This window comes from Scomber scombrus, chromosome 18 (assembly GCF_963691925.1).
Source record: "Scomber scombrus chromosome 18, fScoSco1.1, whole genome shotgun sequence".
In the NCBI taxonomy this organism is placed as follows: domain Eukaryota; kingdom Metazoa; phylum Chordata; class Actinopteri; order Scombriformes; family Scombridae; genus Scomber; species Scomber scombrus.
Window position 1 is genome coordinate 10,372,004 of NC_084987.1, and position 26,309 is coordinate 10,398,312.

Genomic DNA, 26,309 nt, shown 5'->3' on the forward strand with positions numbered 1-26,309 from the left:
CAGCCTGGAGGACGACTCGTTTTGGCGAAAATGAGTTTGTAGTCAATAGTGTACCTTACTACGATAGGAAAGAGACATTTTTTATGTTTTAACAATGTTTCGTTTGTGAGCTATTGATCGCTGAAGTTCGAATCTGCCAATCTCTTTCTAACTTTACCTAAGTTGCTGAAATTAAATGTCTGATCAGTCTCTGATCCATCCTGCTCTGTCCCTCCGTTGCGGGGCAGCTGTCCCGCATCACTCTCTCGGTCACCTGACTGTAGCTGGATCTCTCTCCTCTCTGACGGAGCTACCAAACTCAACTGTTTCTGTCAAAGATAACGTGTTGTGTGTCAGGCTTTTATACAAGCTAATGGACGTTAACATTAGAGCTGACCTGTTAGGTTACGTTACAAGGCTGCCGGTAAACGTTGGCTGCGCTGTGTCTTACCTTGCTCTACGTTGACTTTACTAGTTCCAGCTTCACCGTCACCACCTTTTTTTTTTTAAATATTTGTTTAGAAAATCTCTAAGGCCTCTATTTTCCTCTTATCTTTTCTTTACTTTTCTGAGCACCGGACTTGGGCTGACCGGACATTTTTAGCGTACTGAACTTCAAATGACAACATCAAATTTTGATCAGTGGCCAAACCATTTTTGTGTTGGGGGTGGGGTGGTTCTTGACCACTATTTCAAGAGCGATTAGGAAGAAAACAATTAAAAGCTTTTATGTAACTCAAATATTACACATCTTTTACACAGATAGGCCTATTTTGAAACATTATTCCATAATTTAATGTGGGCCCAGTTCTGGCCCCCCTACCCTGGGCCCGGGACAACAGACCCGTTTGTCCCCCCCTATCGGCGGGCGTGTATATATGGATATGGATATGGATATGTGCTAATGATTACATAGTCCACCTGCTGTGAGGACATGTAGTTTATGTGATTATGTTGTTATTTTCTATTTTCAACAATAAACTACTTGCTGTAATAATCCCAAATCTGGAGGAAAAAAACGTTTTTGTTTAGTCAAGTCAATAATATTAATATAGCTCCAAATCACAATAGAAGTTATTTCAGGCCACTTCTCACATAGAGCAGGTCTAGACCGTACTGTATAATTTACAGAGGCCAAACATTAACCCACGAGCAACCACTTGGCAACAGTAGCAAGGAAAAACTGCCCTTTAATGGGAAGAAACCTCAAGCAGAAAGGGGCTCTAGGTGGGCGTCCATCTGTCTTGACTGCAGTCATTCACAATGAGCCTGCGGCACTATCAACAACTTAATCAATTTGTGAGGGACTAAAGTTAGCATGGTGTTGAATTAAATGCTGATAGAATTGCTTCCTTGATAGCTACAGCACTATCAGACAGACATTTAGTGAAGACATTTTTGTTTAATGGTGTGTAGTCCAGTAATAGGAATCGAAAAGTTAAGCAACGGTCTAATAAAATAGGAATTTGTGGAAATACTATTAATATCAATCCCTTATGTAAAATAAGATCAAGGGTGTGGTTATGACAGTGAGTGGGCACTCACATGAATACTATAATTACTTTATCAGTACTAAGGACTAAGTTTGATAAAAACTCTTGAGAATGCTGATTAAAAAAATCAGAGGACAGGCCAGGAGGGCAGTGCACTATAACAAATAGAAGTGGCTATAAAGTTTTCCTGTTTGGGTGTGATAGAGTAAGAACAAGGCTTTTGTGTCCAGGGTTGATTAATAGGCTAATTGACTTGAGTTGAAAATGATTGCAACTCCACCTCCTCAGCCAGTGTCTCAAGGAATGTGAGAATTAATATGACTGCGGGGGGAGTGGATTCATTTATGCTAACATATCCTTCATGACACGGCCAGTTTCAGTAAAACAAAATAAATCAATATGATAATCTGGGATTACATTCATTTCATAACACAGCTTTAGATGACAAATCTAATGTTAACATTTAATTCCCCTATTTTGTGGTATTATTGCAGTGGTGGTGTTCATTTTTATTAGATTTTTATGTATAACTTATCTTCTGTTTACTTTTGATTTAATTTATTTAAGTGGTTGGGGGGCAGACACAGTTTCTATGAGGCTTTAGGTGGTAACAGATGAATCTGTCTAAACCCAGCCATGAGCATCTTCACCTAAGAAAACACACCCTAAATTGGAGGATAACCCTATAAAAGAAATATGTATTATAAATGTTTTTTTAAGGGTGATATTTTCATAAGAGAAAAACCAACAACACTGTAACAGCATTGTGATTGGATTTCCATGTGTGCACGCATCTATATTAAAATCAACTCACCGTTCGGATGGCTCTGATCAAAATCAGGAAGAGTGACGATTTCTCTGGGTGCTAATCTTGGTGTATTTGCTTTGTCTGAAAGCACTAGATAAAGAGGGAAAGGAAATGACAGCAGGGAATAATACACATTCAATAAAGAAAACAAAGAATAAAAAACAGATTCCCATTTTCTTTGAAATTTCACTCATCTTGAACCACTGATGGGTCCCCAGGTGCTTAGACCTAAGTCTACTGGTACTGAGTATCGTTCAGCAGTCCTGATGACAAGGGGGACATGGCCTCCAGCCAAAAGACCACACAAACACACACATCTATACACACAAGTTCCACTGAGGGATACACCACATCTGCAGCCATCCCACCTCCACCCAGCTCCACTGGTGTCTTGGATCACTGCTCATGTTGTCCAACACTGTTCCGCCTGGGAAAGATCTCAACTATCAATCTCCAAGCTGTCAGCCACACTGAACCGCGGGACCCCTGACGAATCCTGCAATAGAAATCAAATAGCCCATCCTCTGTGTAGTGAAAGTCTGTTGCTGTCTTGTCCTGCTTTGAACATTAGCCTGTGAAGGTTGATTGAGTGGTCTCGGGGAAAAAGGGAAACAAACAAGCAGCGTGAAAGTGAATGTGAGATGAAGCTCAGCAGCAGATAGTAGAAAACATGCACCTAATTGGCTGCTACTAGGAGGAACATGACAAATTAATGTCAATAGTCAGGCAGTGGAATTTACAGCAGATTAGGTATTTTGTGCTTTATTTCCAACTTTTAAATGGTTAAAAAAATAAAATCTTTCAGGTTTTAAGTGCTTTATCATCAACAACTATGCTGCTTTGGGGGGAAAGTCTTCATGAAAATTATGCAAAATTATCTCAACCATGAGTGAAGGTGAATACAACCCACTTTCCTCTCTATGGATTAAAATAAGCACTTAAAGATAAGAGGTATCATCACTACCTCTTCACAGCTGCCATTATTCTCTTTTTTTATATGTGAGACCTCAGTTATTGTGAAGCCAAGACACTTTATAATCTGTTGTTACAGACAGGTTCATGTTAGTGACCTTTAGCTGTGCCAACACATGCATATTATGCTTAGGGTCTTACACTTCTTTCCTAGAACCTCTCTGTCTCTGTCTTCGCCTGGTCCTTCCCTTGAATTCCAACCTCCTTTTCCTGCCTTCTAAAATCAATTATTATTGATTTTTCTGCACTCTTTGGGGTGGAGTCAAAAGAGGGGACAAAGGAGATAAAACCACAGGCGAATTGCTAAAGTAGCTCCACTGTACCATGGGGGACTGACATTATCGTCAGATGCTGGTTTTGACTCCATTTAAAAGCACTGGAGAATAAGAGTAAACTGCATCCTCTGCTCACCAGGAAATTTCAAATGATTCATGTGCTGGATCTCAGCCAAGAGTCGACTGTTTTATGGCACAATCTAATATGATGCCAACCAAATAGGTGTGGTGGTGGGGATGGTTGGGGGGGCAAATTACTTCACACTTTGCACAGAAACAACCGTGGTTTAAGAGCTGCTTTAAAATGATCCATTGACTCAAAATCAGCAAAGTGGTGCGATATGATGACAGATGCTACAATATTCAGCCCTCTCTTCTTATGGACACCAAATATCTTCAACAGGAGATCTGGGTCTGTACTTAACAAAACTAAATAAAAGCCCAGAAGGTTATGAACAAAATGTAAAAGCATGGCAGCTGTTTGTGTGATACTGGATGAAGAAGAAGTTATACTGGCATCTAAAAGCATTTTTATGGAATTCATCATATAGTACTGGAATGATTAGTTGAGTGACCAATCAAGTAGCTGATTACATTAACTCGGGCGCTGTATAATTTTGTTGTACTTGAGTATTTCCATGTTATGCTACTTTATATACTATATACCACACAAAACTATATATATGTATAGTGTACTGTAGTTGAACTTGATAAGCTTTACATATATGTTACATTGTAGTATTGCTATTTTTACTTAATTGATTGCAGCTACAACATGACAAACTTAAAGACATTACTGGTGGCACTGATCATTTGTCATGAGCATTTTTTGTATAATGAGCATAAAGATGAAACCAATAAATGACAGAACAATAGATAAAACAATAATGGCTGTTAGAGACAGAATAAGCATCCTGTTTACAGAAGGCAGCTCATCACTTTACGTCCTGCTTGGTTGAAAGAAATCTCGAATCTGTTACAAAATATTTACATAAAATGATAGAGAAGTTTCTAGTTTTAAGCCAAAAACATTAATTGAAATTCTTATTGCTTATTAAGACAAAGCCAATCTAATATTTAGTTTTCAATTGGACAGTGTTCAAATATAACGACATGTGGAAGACCCTCCCCGAATAAAAACTGAGCTCAGACATGCGTCTGCACATCTCAGCTCCTGCACCTATATTCTGCGGCCAGTAAAGGCTTGAAATAATAATCCTGTCCAGAAATTTAGAGCCGCTCATGTATTGCACAGCCTTGAGGTCTCAGATAAAACACAGTCTCTGTAGCAACGAGACAGTGAGCAGTAGATTTGTGTGTTCACTCACTCGCCCAACCCCTACTGGATCTAAAGTGGATAAGGGTGGTGGAGGGGGGTATTTGGACATTAAAATAAAAATGGCTTTAATATGTGTTTCACGCTGCTACAATACAACTTGTGACAGCTGGAAGAACACAAACACTTTTGTTGAGGCGGACTGCGAACAGCCTTGCACAATTCACACTATTGAGTGGTTGCACTCATTATTGGCTCATGGTCAAATTGCAGGCTTTTTGGACATTAATCAGTGTGAAGCTGTGAAACAATAACATACAGATCTCAATAACTTTAATGTTTTATGCTGAATCAATGAGTTGAGCTACATGTTGTATGGAGGCATGCTGAGGGCCCATTTGTTAGAGAAAAGCTCCCTCTAGTGTAAGAATAGAGAATAACTTCACTCCACACTGCTCTACCAACATTGCATTACAATAAGACAGCACTGTCCCCTATTTGAATATTTTTAATCAGATTTTTCATTTTGTACTTGCATGGGTAAACCAACAAACAACAAAGTATATACACATTTGTCCTTTTGGAGAAATACAAAAAAGTGCATACATGACAACAAAAGAGAAATAAATTAACATAGAAGACTTGGACACAGTCTAATGTAGCTTGAAATTACCAAATGTCAAAACAGTTTTCTCAATGCTTAAAACATATTTTTAAAAAGAAAAAAAGAGAAAAACTAAACAGGCAAATGTTGAAGCAGAGGCCCTAATGTAATTTTTCTTTAAAATAAAAATAAAAAAGTTTGCCAGTACAGAAAAACGCAGATGTCAATAGCAACCTCATGAACCCTTATACAATCAGGAATACAGTAAAACAGCCTTAACAGGTGAAAAAAATTCTCAACAATTGCAACATACTGTATTTTACAAACGTCAGGACTGATCATTTTTAAAAAGACAAGTAAAAAACAAAAAGATCAAATGGCAGACACTGTAGCACTGTAGTGTTTTAATGTTTTAAAAAAAAGCGTACATTACCATTACATTTCTACTCAAGATGGGTGGAAATGACATTCATTCATTACGCAGCCCCTTGGTTCCTGTATCATCCAAAGATACAAACTATCCAATACAATTTGTTTTGCTTAAGGCTTCTGAAAAGTATCATTTGTTTTCATTTTGAGTCTTGAATATTGTTTAACGCAGCTGTACAGTATCTGCAGAATCTTAAGGCTGTGGCTCAAATGTAGGATTTAGCCATTTCAGTTTAAGTGGTTATTGCAACTTTGATTCAGTGGTAAAACTCCTACACAACTGTTGCAGATAATATAATTAATTTATGTTTCACCTTGCAAAAACTTTTTTGTGACTCTGTTAACAACAAAAACAAAACAGCTGCGTCACAATAACTCGAAGCAGGATTCTCTAATCTTAATTAACTTCTGCTAGGAAACCTAAATGCATTTTCGCAACTGGACTGATTAATGTTTTATAACCACTTCAGCAGTCATCAGAACAGAGTCACACTGCTTTAAAGCATGTTTGGAAGTTGCTGCTTGTTTGCTGATAAACTCTGTTTTGAATTTAAGAAGAAAAAAATCACATTATGACTGACATGAGTGATGTGGCATAAATACTACAAATAGTATTAACTGAACATTTACATTTTAATGTCATTATTCATTACATATTGTAATATAAAACTATAAATGTATTACTTTTCTTTGCATTTTGATCTATATATTCATAGGAGTTGCCTTTATATTAGGGATTGGCCACATCTTTGATGTGGCTGAGAACATTTTAACATGTGGGTCAAAAACTATTATTACTCGGACGTGAATCAATAGAAGGCTTTTTCACAATACGTACATACATACAGGATGCTATTTAGTAAAATGATCGCATCCATAGTGTTGTCTCTGCTGGTGTAACACAGTAAATCTTTAACATCTCATCAAGAAAAAAACAAACAAAACAAACCCACCAATTTGGTAGGAGCACCCAGACAGACAGATCAGCAGAATTAAAAGAAAAACCAGAAGAAAGTAAAAGAAAAAAAAAAGAACATTACATGTAAAAACAATGATGGCATTAAATAGATTATAACACAGGCAAGACTTTGTGTGTCTAATTCTTTTCTCTGTACAGATGAAATATTCTGTAGTTTACAATTTCTAAGTATTGGAATGGTGTGCAAATGAAGCTATGGAATATACCAGCCATGCTCTGCTTTCTACTTTACACAGCAGCAGACTCTTGCATAGTTAATGAAATACATGCATTAGCGTTTTCATGCAATACTGCATTCCTTAATCATTCTCAATTCTGTACACTGACAACAAATAGTAAAAAAAACTAAAACATAACTGCAGTGAAGAAAGTTAGAGAGGAAAATCACAAGATGTGAATTCATTTTCTATTACATTTACATTGATTTTAGACATCTTGTTTCAACATATGGATTAAATGGTTAGATCTATTTCTCACATGGACGACAGCACTCGACTGGTTTTCAATGGCCTTTTGAACTCACAGAGGTCAGCCGTGTCACACTTTTTGCTTATTCAAACTTCAGACTCTTTAGCCTGATTGATAAACAGCTAACTACGAGATCATGAAGTTACTGCTTTACCACTAGTATGTTGGTAAGTCAAAATAAAACCAAAAAAAGTCCAACTTAAGCTAAGTTTAATGTTTGTCAGTGAACGGCAGCAGTTACCTGTCTTATAATACAGGATCCAGGCTCTATAGCAGCTCTGAAAAACCCTACAGACCATCTGGCTGCTACTGAATGAGCTGCGAGGATCTCAAATGATAACTGCTGCACCATCACATCTCATTTTATATTGAAAAAAGATTTGCACGGGCCATACTTAGTGGGAAATGTTCTGGCTACTAACACAGTTGTTGGAGGTGACTAAAAAATCATACAAGTAATAAACAGAATGACCCACACCATATAATTCCCAAAACAAAATTAACAAAAATAACTACCAAATATAAAAACTGAAGGGGCATAAGATGATAATGTACAGGGTTGTATCTACGTGAATGGATTACTAATCCAATACATTGCTTTCTAGCAAATTAATAAATGGACAACAAGTAAGTGTAACGACATGATGCAGCTATAAAATGCCACTACAACTTAATTACAGACTTTAAAAAACAGGCAAACAAGACGGTGAAAGCCAAAATTACATAAAATTGTCCTGCTTTGTTCCAAGGTGCCACATGGCTGCAATTACAAGTTCCTGACAGATTATAATGTTACATAGAAAAGAGCAGCTACAGGAATACCACCTCATTTAAACAATTAAGGATGTTATTGTTCTATGATCTCAAACAGTTTAAAGATAATTTAGGTTTGTGTTTTGTTGTTTCCGTGGCCTAATTAGTATTCTTATCAGGTGAGTGTTCATTGAAATAAAACACACCTGTCTTTGAGCAACAAATAATACCATCTGGTTAGTAAAACAAGCTGTAGCATTCAACTTTGCGACTTGACTGTGTTGCCTTACAACTTATTTGTACGTCATGAAAATCTGATTTGGACCAGTTACTTCAAAGTAACGCGCCTATTTGAATCCAGGCACAACAAGTTTGATGACTTGCTTAAGCTTGTACAGGCCAATCAAATAACATACTTAAATCTATAAATTGAGTGGTACCTCCTTTAAAACCATCTGAGAACCAATGTAAACTTGCTAGGGTGCTACACAGAGAAACAGTTGAGAGAAATATTGTATAGCTCAATGTTTATGTTTAAAGTAAAAACTACTTAATAATGGTAGGGTTTTAATGGCATAACCACATTCATTCATAAAAACATACACTATGCTGGTATCTAATGTATGAATATTGCAAAATATTGCAATTGTAAGTTGGCTATTTCTACAACGATACAGCTGATTGTTCAAAATGTGTCCAGCAAGCATCATGGCAACTGCAGTGACAATATAGTGCATGTACCTTTTGTTTTTATCATTTTAATGCAAAACAAATATGCCATGCAGTGTCTTGATAGCTGAGAAAACTCAAGCTAATGTAGTTATATGATGAATTAAATAGCTCAATATCAATATTCTGTTTCAGTCTGATAAAGAGAAAAATGTCAAAATATTGTCTTCTCCAATGAGGTACCACAGTTTATGATAAACGCTGCCAACAGGTTCTTAGTTCACTGAAGTGTATGGTCACAGTTCTGAACATCAGCATGTGAAAATATGCTCATTTAAGAAATATCAGTGCCAGAGGAGCAGTGGCTTGTTACAGCACCAGGTGTAGTAAAGGGGTGATTTCTTCTAATGACCCCTGAAACATTGAGATGAATGTACCCTTTTACCATTTCAAGTCTAAGGCCTGTTGACACTACTTTACGATATGTCTTGAAATCATGTACAGACAACTTATTAAAAATAAGATAATGACATTGTTAAGTTAGTGTGTGTGGGTATATATATATATATAACTGTTTTGGGGAAAAGAAAACTACTTTATTGATACTTTATCTATACAAAGTGCGAACAATACAACATTCCTACTCAGTGATGCATACAGTAGTGGACTACTATGTTGCCAAAGGCAATTATTTGTTTCCATGTACAGCATAGAGAGGAAAAGTCCCTCCCCTTCTGCTGGACCACCACAGGACCATATTTCGGGAAAAAAAAGTATGGCAGTGCTTCCCCTGTAATTGTACACTGTATAATTGGTTTTTTTTTATGCCAAACAAAATGTGAAATATCCATTAATTCGGAAACCAATAAGTGTTTGGGGGACTCTCTGTGCAGCAAAACGTGGGACAATCTCTGTGTCATTGCCTGGGAAATTCTTGGTAGTGTAGTTCCTTTTAAGAACTACGGCAGTGTGTAATGTGTGTGTGTGTAGCCAGTGTGTGGTTGACCCAGGTATGTGAATGTGAGTGGAGCAGAGGAAAAGGTTTGCAGTAAGTCGCCATCTGGCAGTAAATGTACAGTACAGTCTACAGTATGTCAGTTAATAAATGCTGCAGCTTCTCAAGACCAGGACAAGTCTGGAAAAGTGAAGGAGGTTAGCCTCAAAGTTAGCAGCAATGGATTAGCCTAACCAGAAGACACTAAACAGAGAACTAAGAAATGTGTGGCCTATGAGTCTCCACAGAATCTTAAATACTAATTCACCATTAGAGATAGACGCATGTGCAATTTTGTTGTGCTTGCACAATGACGATAAAGTTCCTGAATCATGTTGGTGATGTATATCGTGCAAGACAATAGATGTAGTTCACTGTGCGGGTTGACACACAACTAAATAGTCCTTTACTATTTCTATTTTTTTTAAACGTAACTTTTTGTGATGATATAAGTTGACAAACATCATATGTGTAACTCATGGAACTGTTGGGATCATAATGTTGTTTCTCGTCTTGACTAACATACCTATTTTTGCAAAAAAAAGGGTCCCATGCGGGACAGTGGAAGGGGACGGACTTCGCATCTCTATTTAAAGGCGCTTAAGATCATTTTCATCTTGCTTATGGAAACGAAAATATGAGTATATACTATATACTTTCTGTACAGATCATAGACTGTACTTCCTGCCACTATGCAAAAGTGAAGCCAAAATATCTCATTTCCAAGAGCTGCCATTTTGCTTGAGTGATGTCATTTGCAACCAGAGTCATCACACCCCCTTTTTATGTCAATATTAAAAACAAAGTCATCAGAAAAATGAGCACTTGAAAAAACATCAGCATAATAAAAAAAACAACCTAAAGAGACAAAAAACATCTTTGGGAAAAATGTACGTTTATGTGCACTTATTTGTTTAGTTTGACTCATGTCCAATCCGCTAACATGGACAGGGCAGGAATTATGACCTATACTGCATCCCACCACCAGAGGGCAGTCATGAAGTTTTGGCTTCACTTTTGGGGAGCTGTCATGTCATCTATCTTTGTACAGTCTATGGTACAGACACATCTATATTTATATGTATACATATTTTTATAACTTCTATTTAAAGGGTTTCATTCCAAAACACACCAACCTTTTGAGAAAAAAGTACTTAATTTCAGTAAGCGTTTAATAAAATACATATCTATCGTAAAACTACTAGTATTTAAAACAAAAATAAAGTTTTAAAATATCCAAAAACTTGTCTCAGTTTGTGTACCAATTCAATTTTTTTCTCATAGCAAATCTTTTTCTATTTTGGTCCAGGGCCTGCCATCGCCTTTCTATTCTTTTAATGGTCATTATTAAGAAGTTTAGAATAAACCTCATCTGTCTTTTCATCTCCCTAATAATCCAAGATACTATGAAGACATGAAAAATGTAATCTACAAATGACTTTTCCTCCGTAGCTTTTTACAAAAAGTGCTCATATGGGGCCCAATTAACCAATGAATAAGATGTATGAGGAAACATATCTGAAAAACAGATTGGTTTTTACATATCAGTGGTCAATTTGATGAGCTCAAATCAATCTATGAGAACTATGAACTCTTTGCCACAATTATTTCGGAATGAAACTCTTTTGTGTGTATACAGTATACAGTATGTGTGCGTGTGAGTATATCTCAACTGAGTTTAAGTATTTGTCCAGGGACTATTTTTGATGTTAAGGCTCCATATGCTCCACTGTTTAAAATGCTTTAACGATTGCAGTGACGTTCAGAAAGCAACAACCAGCTTTTATAACAGGGTCTAGTTTAAAATATTACTAAACAAATTGTACATTTATAGTGCAAACTCAAAATGCTTCCTCCCACTTAATTTTTGCAATATGCATCTAAAATATTTCAGCTGCTGAATTTTAACTTGCATCTTTAGCAAACTGGTAATATTTGCAGCATATGAAAAGGTTCAAAGAATCCCCTTGTTTGTGAGAAATGTAATTAGGCTGCAAGATTCCTTGGAAGACTTCAACCTCAGTACAGACGAGCATACAGGTTGTGGTGTACAGATCAATGCACATGCCACATTCCTGTATCCTTAATGCCAGACAACAGCTAAGGTGTCAAGTTTATTTCCCTGCACTCAATTTTCTCGTACCAAACTTGCTTATGCTAAAAGCTGTAATTGGCAACAACACATAATACATGGATAATATGAAATCAGCAGCATACCAAGGAAATTGTTTGGCAGCCAAAATATCCAAATGACTAACAGTACTTTGCTTTTTATCCTGTACAGCTAAAAGCACTCAAAGCTGGCTGCCTATATTCAAATCTCAAAAGGCACCGTATGCATCTGATGCCAATGTGCTACCATAACATCAAAAAATAAGTCCCTGTACAAATACATGTAGTGCTCACTGAAACTTAGGCACAAAGAAAATAGCTGCATTATGTAAGTTTAATATAATTACTATGGATATATCATTGAGGCCGCTGTGTTGAACGTGCAGGAGATTGCATGCTTGATGATAGCTTTCGGGAAGATGCTATCCTTTCAAGAGGCTTCTTCCCATTTGAGGGAGACTTAAGACTTACTTCAGAAATGGAAGACTTGGACTTGCCTACATGTAACAGAGTGCGACTGAGGGAGCTGGGGGGCTTGGAAGACTCTTTTGTCTCGGACTTTGTCTCACCTCCACGAGTCTCTTTAGATGTCTGTGAAGATGCAGCGTCTCCTGTCTTTCCGTTATCACCACTGATGTCCTTGGCTTGTCCATTCTGCTTGCATGTCCTCTCTGAGGCCTTTTTGGCAAGCAAGGTGCTCTTTCCTAAATCAGCCGACCGGCGGCTTTCCCTTTGTCGAAGGGCACTCTTAAAGAAAGACAACCCTTTTTCCTCAGATTTGCTGCTACGCTGCAGGTCTTTCGTGGATATGCTGGGTGAGCGCAGGCTTGTGACAGAAGAGCTGCTGCTGGAGCTCCTCACAGATCTCCTCTCAGGCCGGATGCTGTCTCCAGTCTTAGATGGGGTAGATCGGGCTATAGAGCTTCCTCTGAGACTGTCGACCAGAGGGCTGTGCATAGAATCTCTGCTGTAGCTTTTTTCTACCAGTCTTTTCCGACTGCTCGTGGAGTTTTTCTCGGTGACACTGGAGTTCTTCTTTGCAGTTGGAGAAGGAGAAGCTGAGGACTGAGGTGTGGAGCGTACACATGGCTTATGTTGTGGTGTTGCCTCTAGAAGTTGAGTCGACTCCTTTGTCTTGGAGGGAGTCCCACTGGGTGTCAAAGTGCTTTTCTTGGAACTGGCACTCTTCTCTTTTGTAGTGCTTGCCTTTTTGCCTTTCACAGGTGTACTGGAAGACATCTCGGAAGTGGAGGTCTTATGGGTTGAGCACAAACGTTTCTTGGAGGTTTTCTCTTGCTCCACCTTGGATGTCTTGCTGGAGCCTGTGCTTTCTGCCTTTGAGGCAAATCCTCCGATACTGCTCTTGCGTTTCTGCTCTTTTGAGGGAGTAGCTTGGGTGGGGAGAATGTTTTGGTCTATAGCTGTAATCTGGTTGTTGTTTTCAGTTGGCTCATTCTTGGTGGTCTTCTTTTCCACTGGAGTGGGAGCCCTGCAGTATATCATGTCGAGAAACCTTTTATTGTTGTCCTGTTCACACAAGTTGCTCTCCATCATGGACAAGGGAGTCCTGCTGCCAAAGTAGCGTTCATGTCTACTGTAGCTGCCAAAACAGGATGTGGAGACTTTGTCATCACATGCCTCACCTATCCTCTCTAGAGGAGGTGAACATCGAGAGTCCAGAGAGAAACGTGAGGGTGAGTTGGATCTCATGTGCAGCTTCCCAGACAGAGACCAAGAGGGTTTCATCCCGCTGTCACTGAAGGCTAAAGGGCTAGCGATGGACGACCTGGAGGACAAGCTCTGACGCTGAATGCTCCTCACAAATGGGCGGACGGAGAATCCTCCTTAAAAAAGGAAACATTTTAGGAAGAGATTTAATTATTGTTAAGGAAGTGCTGTGGAAAACCCTGAGCTGCTAAAAACTAAACTCATGTAATCCATCATAACAAAAGGCACAAAACAGGACAAACTGCTTCCACCCCCATAAATTAGTTTTTGCAGATTATATAATATTATTTCAATCATAATGAACAATTCATATTTTGCTTTTATAAAAGGCATTCATATTTCAATGTTGTATTGAATTAATTAGTCACAGCTTTGCTTAATCAGTGTATAAACAATTTACAGCTAAATGTCTACTGTTCTAAATTATTTGAGCCATAATTTCAGTTTACTTAATTTCCTTTACTCACCATTTTGGCCTATGGGTTAACAGTTTTATGAAGTACCTGAGGCTATATGAATAGCTTTAATTAAGTCTTTCGCTGATGCACCTCTACAGTGACTTGAGCGTCAGCGTTTTTATAACTGAGGTGAACCTTTACCTGAAATAAAAGACCACCTCTGCTAATATCATAAAAAATGTAAGCACTTTTATGAAATTAAACATTAACCTTTAGAGAGAGGTGCTACTTCCACATAGTAAATTCAGTTTGCTGTGTGGAAGACAGTTTTTAGACTGTGATCTAACTAAATTGATCACAAACTGAAATTGCATCTGGATGTGGGCAGCTGACCACCTGGGCTAAACAATTTTCCTGAGGAGAACCTTTTAAATTTGTGTAAATTGTGTAAACCTTCTACAACATTCCTACAACTTTACTACTATAATGAGACCTGGTGCCACAATTTCATGGTCTGAACACTGAAACACTGACACATTTCATCACATTATCCATAGTCAGATCTGTGGAAACCAGAGTAAAGTACTAGTTTTGCTGGCCACATTGTTTGGAGCGTTGCTGACCCTGCACTCTGGAGAGTAACAAAGATCCTACATTGATACAAACCACAAACAGCAACCCAAGCAAACATCTGTCTCTATTCATATTCACTAAGTGTGTGACGTTTCCCACAGTAAAGACATCTACCAACATATTGTCTTGTCATCTCAGTGAGTTGTGACACGTCATGTTACTTTCTGTCTTTTCTTAGTAATACTTGGTATGCTCTCATTTATAAAAAAAATGTGATTATGGATCTTTGAAACTGGCATTTACAAGTTTTAAGTATTATACTCTTGATACAAAGGTTTGTGTTGCACAGTTTAAGGTGGAATACACTAAGATACAATGAAAGCAAAGCTGTCTCTTTGGAGCTATTTAGTCAATAATTTATCATCTGACATGTGTATATTGTATTATTGGTCTCCTGACAAAAGGTCTAGTTTCATCTTGTGTGTGGATAGTCAGAAAGAAAGTTTAAAACCATAAGTTAATTCTAAACTTTGTGCTTTTGCAATATCTTTGACCTGAAATTTAAAATATGAGTCAGAAGACTTGCTGATTATAATGAAAAAGGACAAAGGAAGAACAACAACGAACTACAAGCTGACAGAGGTAAACTGCATTATTAAAAAGCATAAAAATATGAACATCGTCTCACCATCATCTTCACTACGTTCCACGGGAAACTCTACCGACTCAGCCAGTGAAGCCAGAGAAGTGCGTCTTGATGAGGCTCCAGAGGCCAAGCTAGCAGGCCTACTACCAGGCAGCCTGTTGATCCAGTGGTCACACAGGGATGAGCTGGTGGAACCTATGTTAAAGAAAAGAAAATATTCAGTTTCTATAAACTTTAAAATCCATAATAAAGCATATTATGTGTTTTTTTATTCAAATAATATGGTAAGAAAAAAAACCCAAAAGGGCCTGGGTCAGTTGCTGTGAGGGACTTTTTCCATATATCCAGTTGTCTCTATCTGGTTATTCTAATGGGATCTTGCACTAAAGTAAATTATGTTATGACTCAAGCCAAGGCTGTCTGCTAAACAAATCCCTATCTGAGGTTTGATAGACATTTCTCACGGCTCTCTTTCAGACTTTTAGTTAGCATTCACATTGTCAGGACTGCACTTAGATTGTACCCCAAGTCTCTCCTTAATCGATCAAGAATCAATAAATTACTTTGCTTTAAAACATCGAAGGTTTTCCGGATATTTCTGCTCAAAGACTTTTCCGTAACAAACTGGCATCACAACACAGGATCTCAACAGAACACAGACTGGTAAGTCCATAATAGGCTTGCTGTGGTAGTTGGTGTTATCAGCATTACACCGTGTTTTGGCATACACCAATCATAGTACTGCCCACCGCCCCTACCATCAATGCCCAGTTCAATATATAAAAAAACTCTCATTTGTAAAACTTGAAGGACGGACGCTACAATTCTCAACAAAAAGTCTCTGCTTTGTGACCAGCCGCAGTAACAGAGGCACAGCACAGAGTGGTGGAGTGAGACGTCTGTCCTCCCTCCTGGTTTCAGCTGTAAACACATGTAGCTGTTAGTGTGCAGCTGCTCTCATGTCTCTCCGGGTCTCTGTGCTCGTCTTCGGCAGAAGCTCTCTCGCTCTCTGCCTGCTCAGCCTGCTCTTGGTGTGTCTCTCTCCAGATGGCAGGTGGGTTGCTCCGGTTCTGGTTCTAAGCAGCAGTCGTCCACTGGCTCATCCCCACATCTGTCCGGTCTAACTCGTAGCACTGGTGTTGTCACGAGTTTGTTCACTGCTGGGAAAAGTTCCTCACTGGGGAACCTCTGGTGCAACTTTATTTCATTTGCATTGCCTTGCCTGTGTTTCACGAGATTTTAAAGAAACTGTGTGTATTTTCTGCAAATTGGTTGTGAACATCTGATATCTAAATATGCAGAAAAAAGAGGAATCAAGTGAGCTAAAAATGGTTTAACTTAATGTGTTGTCTGAAATATATTTAAATTAATTTAAAAGCTGGTGTCAGTGGTTGGTTAGTAAATTTGAGGCTCCACCTTTGGGGGTTGAGGGTTTTTTTCTGGACCTATTTTGGGTTGTGATCTGATACAGATAAAATTGATAAACTCTCGGGAAGACATTCTGAGTAGGCGGTGGACTTATTTTGGTGTAATTGATATCTGTAGTGTGAGTCTGTCCACAGGGAAAGAAGATTCTGAAATGGTTCTGGCTCCTGAGATCAACGCGCCAATAAATAATGTAAACAGATTCATTTATTATGAATAAAGAAATGGATATTCTCAATTGCCACTACTGACATAAAAATAAAAATAAATCACGCTAAAAAAGAGCAGAGATTTTGGATGCTGCAACAGGATCTACCGATATGCATGTGTGTTTTTGCAAGCCGGTCTGAATTTAATAGTTGCAACATATACATGCACATAATGCAAAATCTGGTAGACATACGTAACACTGACCTGCAACAGAGCTATTGGCTGACCAGGAGGGAATAGCAGTCCTGCGCTGGTAAAACAGTATGTAGGCCGTCTGCTGACATACGTCATCATCAGGTACTGGTGAAACCTCACTGTCATCAAAGCAGTACCACTGGCCATCAATGGAGTTCTTACAGTAAGCTGTAAGCAACAACCAAAGGGAAGAATTAGTTGAAAATGGATGATGAAGACATACTACGCAGTCTAATTCTCCTACATCCTGCTCATATTCACATACAGCCTTTAACTGCTATGTGTGTGTGTGTGTGTGTGTGTGTGTGTGTGTGTGTGTGTTACCTGTGTAGTGGCCTCCATGCATACTCCCATGATGGTTGCACACAGCGTACAGGTCATACAGGTAGTCGTCAGGGTTTCTTCCCAGGCCATATGGTCGTCTCCATGGTGACCAGTGGGAAGGTAAACTCCAGCTGCTCTGGCTTCTCTTAACCACATGAGGTGCCATGTCCATGCCCATCAGTGGGAACTTCACCATGTTCTGCATCTTCAACCTCCGGTCTCCCTCCTGAGAGAGAGAGAGAGAGAGAGAGAGAGAGAAATACATGCAAATTAGCAATTAAGGAATAAGTGCAGCACATTTAGTAGCTGCATCAGTGAAACATTTGGGAGGTTACATGAAAAGCATAGAAGCTAAAACCATAAACAGCTTGATTGATAATTGGGAACGTCATTAAGCTCTCCTGACATTTAAAATACATTTCGTCTAACCTAGAAATTATGTAAGCATCAGAAAATAATATGAAATGTCTTAATAAACACATCATGTGGTATGTAAACTACTACTAAATACCTTAAAGAAATTGAGAAGTATATAAATAAAGCTGATTCTGACAAAGCCCAAAGTTGGAGTCATGACAGTAGACGATGTTTCAGATACAGATGTTGCTGTAAAGAAGCTACAAATTGTAAAAGTCTGGATGCTTCACACACATCTTCAACCTGGCAGTACAGAAGATCTAAACAATCACCACAGCTTCAAGGTGAGCACCCCAGATTAGTGTCACCAATTCCATAAACAACCAAATGTGAAATATGGTCACAATCTCCCCTTCTGTTCCTGAGTTATGGCGTTGAATAACAGCCAGAAAAGTGCTATTTGCAGAATTTTATGATGGCACAGCAAACTTTAACTTTTACCTTTTGGATATAAAATGGAATCACTTCATCATGTTATCCCATTAGAAATTTGAATGAAAATGTGTCATAATTGATGTATGAATTATTGAGTTATGACATAAAAAACATATTTTGTGAGGTCACGGTGACCTTCGACCACTCTTCCTAATTCTTATCAGTTCATCCTTGAATCTAACTGGGCATTTCTCTGGGATAAAGAGACTGGGATAAAAATGATGACAAAACAATGAATCAATTCCCAAAATAGATCGCCTAATTGATTAATCAACTAATCATTGCAGCTCTAATAAGATCAAATAATGAGGAAACGATCACAAATTTGACCAGGTATTTGATGCCAACTTTTAATGCTTGACAGTTTTAGATATTCAGCATAATGGACACTATTCAGTCTGTACTGAAAAAGCACTGAGGTGTGATACCCAGCCCTAAACTTCAGAATTGCACCATTTAGTTCAAATCCAATAAACAGATAAAAAAACAAATCAGAGAGTATTTAAACAGTGACTTCTTCTGTAATGTGTTGAAATGAGCTGAAATACCTGTCTGAACCTCTTGAGATGCAGTATCAGCACATCCGGCAGCGTCCACAGGCTGAGCTTAATGCGGCCCTGCTGTAGCTGCTTGCAGTGGGGACAGCGCCAGGCATCGTCTGGGGCCAGCTGAAACACACACAGCACAAGCAGCAGCGGCCGTGAAGGACAAGCTCCGACCACAATGCTTATAAAATAGGCCTCATACAGGATGAGGCCCCGAGTTTTTCCCTCTCTCTCTCCCCTCTATTCTCCTCTAGAGCAGTCGCAGGCAAGTCAAACCACAATGTCTTTGCTTAGAATTCCTAGTTTATTTCAAACATAGCATTAGCAGTCAAATACACAGTAAAGCCCTGGTGAGTGAGAGGCTTTTTGAACTTCAGAACAAGAATAATAAACCCGTGGGGAGAGACAAATGTGAGGCTATTCTTCAAAATAAACACACCACTGACTTGTGCCAAGGCAAATCTAAGATTTATTTTCCAATGTTCAACTACTGACAGAGCAGTAATCGACTGTGATTGTTGTGTTTTGTGTTTTTGTGTGTAATCAAGATGTTACCTGCTCCTCCTTTGTATAGAGCTGAAAGCACTGAGCCAGGGTGCAGGCCTGTGGCTGATGATGTTGTTCCCTGTGCAGATACACACTCTCAGCGTCAGGAATGTACTCCTCCTCAGTGTGTCCAAACAAACTGTGGGAAAATAAAGCACAATCGTCCATTCATTCACCAGCGCGGTCATGTGAGGATCACTGGGTCTGCTTTGAGATTTTGGTCAAACTGTCTTCTATATATCAAACTAAAATGTTTCCCCAAATGTGACAGAAGTTGATGTCATTGTTTAATACAGAAAACCAGTCTGTCTTTTAATAATAAAACACTGTACAGAAAAAAAGGTTGAGAACTGCTTCACAAACTTGGATTCATTTGATACCTTGCAGAGAATTGCCTGTGCATGCTTGCCAAAGCCTGTCACTTTGGTGCCAACTTGGAAAATTGATTAACAATAACTTATCATCAGCACATGGCTTCTGATCAAGATGTGGCTTCCATTTCAATACCAAAGGCTGTATGTGTCTTAACCGCACAACATAGTAATCCAATAAATGAGGAAACTGAGCGAACATGTCATTGATTTTGTAGGCTTTACTTGATTAAGACCACAACTGTTTCGTATTAAGAACATTTGTTGGTAGATTAAAGTTTATTTTTCAAAAGCAAATAGTGTGGAAAATAGCAGTTAGGGAAGACACTGGGAGGGATCCACACTGAAGGGCCTCAAGAGAGGGTGAGTCCTGTATAATAGCCCAAGTTAAGTCTAAAGTGCTACTGAACTTGACAGTTAGTCTTTTCAGAAGCCCTGCACAGTACAATGACTGTCACATTCAATTACACTGAAATGTTACCACGCCTTCTTCTGCAGAAGGTGTAGTGATGTGAGGGCATGTATTTTTGTGACTGGCAAGTTGTTGGCAAAAAGCAGGCAGGCATGTCAGGTTGTGAAACTAAGATTTAGCAATGAAGTGTCAAATTTTGGCAACATTTTTGGCTCTCAAATGGGGTTCAGAGTAGTTTGATTCAGTCCATCATATTGTTTACTCTAGGCAACTTCTTGTGTCTGTCATGGCTGACTCATACAGCTGCAATGTTCAGGCATCGTTTATCATACATTTTAGTTTTTATAAGTCCTCATTTGCACTGTTTTTACATAATTGCTTACAAGGCAAATAAATAGCCTTCAATTAAATCCCTGTAATTTACACATTAAATGCCATGTCTACAAAGCAACTGACAAGTTATTCAAATCAGTGGTTGGACCAGTTTCACTGTTTAAATCAAGTGTCATTTAGCATATGTGTCTCCCAGACAGTTTGGCAACAAACAGTGTCACAGTTTGAAATTCAGTGTTGTTCCCAATAAAGATTACTGCAAACAAATGTCAAAACCTGGCTTTTGTTTAGTTTGTGCAGAGCGAAGACTAAACAAAACGGACAGAGCAAAGAACTCCAGCAAATATTCATCTTTGTCACTCACTAGTCCTTGGTCTCTTTGTCCCACTCTACCACGATCTTCACATGCGGTGGCCCCCCCTGTCCACAAGACTTGTACGCTCTGCAGTGGAAGTAGTGACAGTAGTAAACACATGACGTAGTTAAGCAGGTTAAATTTAAATGAGATTATAGCCTTTAACTTGTGTAATTGTAGGCAAGTGTGAGAAGTTAGTGTAGAGTAAAGCTGTGTGCTACATATGCAATTATGTGCAATTTAAAGACAAAGTCAAAGTGTAGCATATGTTTATCCAAAATAACAAAAAAGTCTTGAAAAACAGACATAAGTAAAACGTTTTAGCATATTTCTGCTGATTTGTTAAGGTTATAGAAATATGTACATAACAGACAAGTATATATTAAAGGACTCACTGATCAATCACAGCAGTAGGAAAAACAAGTTTGATTACTCTTAGATTCATGCATCCTTATGGACACTGTTGTAACATGTTTTATTCCTATGAGCTCATGTAGGCTGTAAAACAAACAGGTTAAACCGGCATTTAAACAAATAGTCAAAATCATGTTGGGGCATGTCATATATCCAGGCCTGAGAAGGAACAGAACTAATGCAGCATGCGTGAAGAAATAAAATTTAATGTGAGCAACAATATGATCTTGACCTCACCCAATTTACCAAGATTATGCCTGTCTTAACTTTTTTGTGCACATGTACAAACAGTGTTCAGCCTACCTCACTGACATTAAGGTTGGAAGAAATGTCCCCCTTTAAAATGGATAAATGGTTTTCCTAAAATTACTGTGTTACTACAAACCATGTGATTCTATATTTTAGTTTCAAATATCTTTCACTTTCAGTCTTAATAAAGACAACATTTCCTTGCTTGCATCTCGTCAGACGAACCGTTTAACTCTGGCTAGACTTGCTTTGCAGGAAGAGATTTTAAAAAGATTAATAAAAAAAAGAAGAGCCAATTAAAAAAGAATAATATATTTCATTCACAAGATAACTCTAGAGGCCAACAGATATACTGGTCAGCTGATATCGGCTTATCACAGATATACCATATACCGGCATGTTGTCTGATATGCAGTTATATGGGCAACATTTTATGTGCATTTGATTCTTTTTCTCAATTTAAGTTTAATATTTAAAATGTACTGTTTCAGTGAAGTGATGTCATTTTATACAATTAAGTTTATTGTTGAACAGTAAAATATGATGCAAAAAATGTGTGCTTATGTATGTATTCTGTAATATATTGACCGATACATTGAAATAGGATTTTTTTTACTTTCTAATATCGGCATTGGCCCCAACTATCCAGGATTGGTCGGGCCATACATATTAGAAATATTGAGTCGTAACACCCAGCCACAATTACAGTTAACATATATCAAAAATGGCGCTGACCTTTCCACAGTTGGGTGACACAGTGGTCGCTCGTCTTGGGGAAGGAGGTAGGTGATGCCAACAACGCCAACCACTCGAAGACTGAAAGGTCCCACCTGCACCCAGAAACATTGTACCATAATCCGGCACAGTCAATATTTCTATGAGACTCGCGGAGCTGCTTTACAAATATAATCTAAACAATGGCAGGGATTCCTGTTGCTGTATAATATCACTAGAAATTATGTCCTACCTGAATGTAGACCCCAGGCCTCAAAAGATGACGCATTTTCTCCAGGATCTCTTTCTGAAGAGCATCCCAGGTCACAGTGCGCTCCATGTACAGTACGAAAGGAAGGCCGAACCTAAAATAACATAACCTCCATTAGCTGTTGTCATTTTGTCAAGTATGGTTTGAACTACACGGATAATATTATAATGACATAGTAATATTGTGTCACGATGACATTCTAATATTTCGTATTGACATGACCACAAAAAAAGTCATATGACAGAAGACATGGCAGCATCTCAGGATGGAACATTTATTATTAATAAAATATATTAAAATATATTAAAGTAAAGCTGCTGTACCTCTTTCCTTGGTGGCCGCTACAAGCTCTGTTACACACCAAAAGGATAACCTTCTCTGGTCCCAGGTTTTTATTGGGTGATGCAGATACAGGAGTCATGGCTCCCTGCATGAAAGATGGAGTCCTGCTGATTTCTGTCCCATACTTCAAGTTGTTATGATTTAGGTTTGCCAGAAGACTTCCTGGAAAAGATAGACAGACAGGTTTTGATATTTCCCTTGTATTCATTTATGCGTAAAGTAAAGTATAATATTCCAAAACCTATTTAATATGAGTTACCTCTTTTTGTGCGTATGTTTTCCAGTTTAAAAGTCTCTGGTGTCTCAAAGGCAAAGATGGAATCGCTCTCTTGAATGATGTCAAGATCGTCATCGTCATCACAAAATGACCGATGAAAGCCGTCATAGTACATTTCAGTCAAAACAAACTGAAATAGGAAATAAGACAGTACATTTAATAATGTGCATCACTAATAGTGTCCAATGTCTTCAAGTCACACAAACATCACAATATCCCTCTTTATCCCCCTTTAGCCCTCATTTACATGCACTCTTATGGCATTATCATCCTGCCATTGTTCATTAATGTTAGCACCCAGTTGTTGCAGCCCTGAGGACAAATGTGTTTATAAATGTGTGACTCTCTAACCGTGTCTCACATTCGATCAAACTGTGTTTATAACAAACTACTGCTCAGAGGTATAACTGGCTTAAAGAGTGATGAGCTAACATTGTGTGACTGTAATATAGTCTCACTGTGGCAGACCCTGAGCTTCTATGAGACAGAAATAGCACCTGGTCCATTGGGATCTTGGTCTCACGTGACACAGCATCTCTTAGGCGGTAGACGGTGCTGTTGAGGGGCACAGCAACGCCAATCCTCATACAGTGAGAGTACTTCCCCTGGTAGACCACGGTTACATACAGGGGCCTGGTAAAAAAAAAAAAAGAAAGGGTAACACATAAAAAATCAAAGTCCTGTCTTAACCCAGTTTACTATGCTACCAGTGTTTTGTCTTCTTTAAAGCTATGATTTACATTTATTATACTGGCACCATAAGAGCAAAATAAAGTTTCAGGCTAGTACTCACCGTGTATGTGGTAGTGGGATGGGTAAGGAGATGCAAAGGAAGGGGTCAAACGTATTGCTCTGCTTTTGGCAATGTGGGCAGGTGAGAGAAGACCTGTTGAGAAAAAAATAAGCATCTCAGTGTACCAGATAAATTATGTGACAATACTAACAGACCACAGAAAGTCTATTAGACATAAAGCCACCTACCTGTACTGAGCCTGAAACAGTTCTTGTACAAACGACCCAGCTGAGAGGGGAGGAGACGGCCCCTCTATACTTTGGTCATCTTCTTCAATAGGTGGCTGAACAAACACAGGCAGGTTTAATTAGTCAGACTTGTAAGTCATGCATAATACCGGTCTATCGGGATACATGAGCTACTCTGAAAGCCATACAGCCTTCTTCTACTCTGTTAATACTGATTAGTTCAAGGGGATCAAACAGAAGCAAGACGAGGCAAGTCTAGCTTAGCCAGACCCTGAATACAGTCTGTTGGTAAGATACACAGAGAGGGGGGCAGAATAATTTAAGCACCTGTGGGATACAATGCAATGTAATGAAATAGCCTTGAAATAAATATTTTTAGCTTTCCAAATATTACTGACTGTACGGCTGAGGAATATAGGGGAAATATCCCATCTAGACTTTTATATTGATAATATTATTGCAATTTAAATATTTATTATATACATTTAAAATCCAAGTCTCTATTGATGAGCCACGTACACTGAGCATTTTTAAATAAAAGCGGCACCAGCAAATCCTCTAAAATTCACCTTTATAGCAGGTCTGGTGATGGGGTTGACTGTGTTGAGGTCCTCGTGTACTCTGTCCAGCAGCCACAGAAGAAACTCTTGAGCGTCATGTTGAGCATTCCCTTTAAACTGAGTGGCATTTTTTGACACAGCATTCTGCAACAAAACACATGACCCAAAGGTTACAATATGAGCAAGGTCAAAGTCTCTGTAATGTTTATCCTTAAATTACCCTGAATGTGTGTGTTAGTTAAGTTTCATTAACTGCAGATCCGGGGTTTAAAATTAACACTTTTGTGTTGAGTGTTCAAATTTTACCAGCAACTCAATAGACCACTGTTTTTTTGGCTAGTGAGTGAAGCAAATCTACCAGCCACTTGCTTATTTCACCAGGATTTGGCTGGCAGCTGGTGCTAATTTGAAGCCCTGTGCAGATATTAAACATAATTTGCATGGCAGTATTAGAAATGAATGTTCTAACATGACTTGTTATGTCTAAAAATAAGTACTAATAACAAAATACAAAAATGTGATTGATTTTTAGACATCCAGTAGATGTTTATCATAATGGCTTATCGCTACATGTTAGATTAGATTAGCTAGATAGAGAAAATTCCTTGGTTTACAGCAGCTACATCCACACTTAAGACAGCCACACAGAAACACATCTCTAACTATCCACTGGAAAAAACTAAAAAACGCATTACTAAAAATACCCAAAAGTTGTACTAATAAAACAAATATATGTATATATATATATATGTAATAAATAATAATAAACTACTCGGTCTGCGAAAAGTGCCAGTGTGCTGCAGTATCCAAGAAAAAATCTGATAAACACTGACTATAAAAGTACAGTGTCAGACCACTTCTTACCTTAAAATCCCTGCTATGTTGGGGGGTGTACTCAAATGTCCATAAAGCCCGCACAAGTCCTGACAGTTGCTCTGTAACCTCTCCTTTAGCCAAGGGACCTTTCTTCTGCAGAAGCACACCATTCGTCTTTGGTTTGTCCTCATTAAGCTCATCGTCCTTATAATGCTCCAAAACGAGGTACTCAGCAAAGAGTTCAGTGTTACTGAGGCACTGCAGAATTGCATTCATGAAGCAGGTGTTCCCATGGTTTTTCAGACCAGACACTCCAGGAACTCTATCCCCGGACAGGAGGTCCCCATCATCCATGGGCACATCCTTATTTCCAGATTTAAACGTGGAAAATCCTCCGTCATCTTTGTCATCCTCGGTTTGCACTTCAGATCCAAAGTGAGATAAGGCTGTCAGTGTCCTCAGGACTCTGCTCATGAAGCTTCCCACTGAGCGCACAGAGCCTCGCCTGAACAGCTTCTTGCTGAAGCTTGACTTCTTGTCCTTGGTTGCGGCTTTGCAAGACATGATTTCCCTTTTTTCCCACAGGCGTCCAACTCAGAGAGATGTGTAGTGTAGAGTGGGAATCATCTCAGCGGCTTGTAATCTGCTGCTCCATCTCAAAACATGTCGACAGCAGACTCCTGCTGCTGGCAGCGATAGGAGCGTTAACTAACCTCCCAATAACTAATAATAACATTTTAACTGAGGTAGATCTCCTCACAGCATGCAGTGGTAATAGTGCAAACTTAGATGTTTTAATTTCACTAATTAATCGTGCACTTAAAAGTTACAACTTTGCCTAAATTAAATTGACTAATGTCAGTCGTCGGAGTTACCTTGTTTTTGCGGTTTTCTGCCCCGCAGCAATGAATCAACATCGGCTAGGCTGAGCACGAAAACAGCAGTGTTGGCTGGTTTGGCT

At 38.6% G+C, this 26,309-nt stretch overlaps 1 protein-coding gene across 1 annotated transcript; it reads right to left on the reverse strand.

Annotated features, from left to right (window-relative positions):
* Positions 1 to 11,121: 11,121 nt before the first annotated feature.
* Positions 11,122 to 25,912, reverse strand: usp31 (ubiquitin specific peptidase 31). The gene is made up of 16 exons (XM_062438019.1): positions 25,397 to 25,912; positions 24,542 to 24,676; positions 23,973 to 24,067; positions 23,785 to 23,877; positions 23,489 to 23,624; positions 22,974 to 23,121; positions 22,696 to 22,876; positions 22,355 to 22,466; positions 22,123 to 22,217; positions 20,734 to 20,811; positions 19,263 to 19,392; positions 18,711 to 18,830; positions 17,311 to 17,536; positions 16,996 to 17,154; positions 15,199 to 15,351; positions 11,122 to 13,655 (listed from the first exon to the last, which is right to left on the reverse strand). Exons 1-16 carry the CDS (start codon positions 25,910 to 25,912, stop codon positions 12,169 to 12,171), a joined length of 3,864 nt encoding a protein of 1,287 aa, XP_062294003.1. The 3' UTR covers positions 11,122 to 12,168.
* Positions 25,913 to 26,309: the final 397 nt, after the last annotated feature.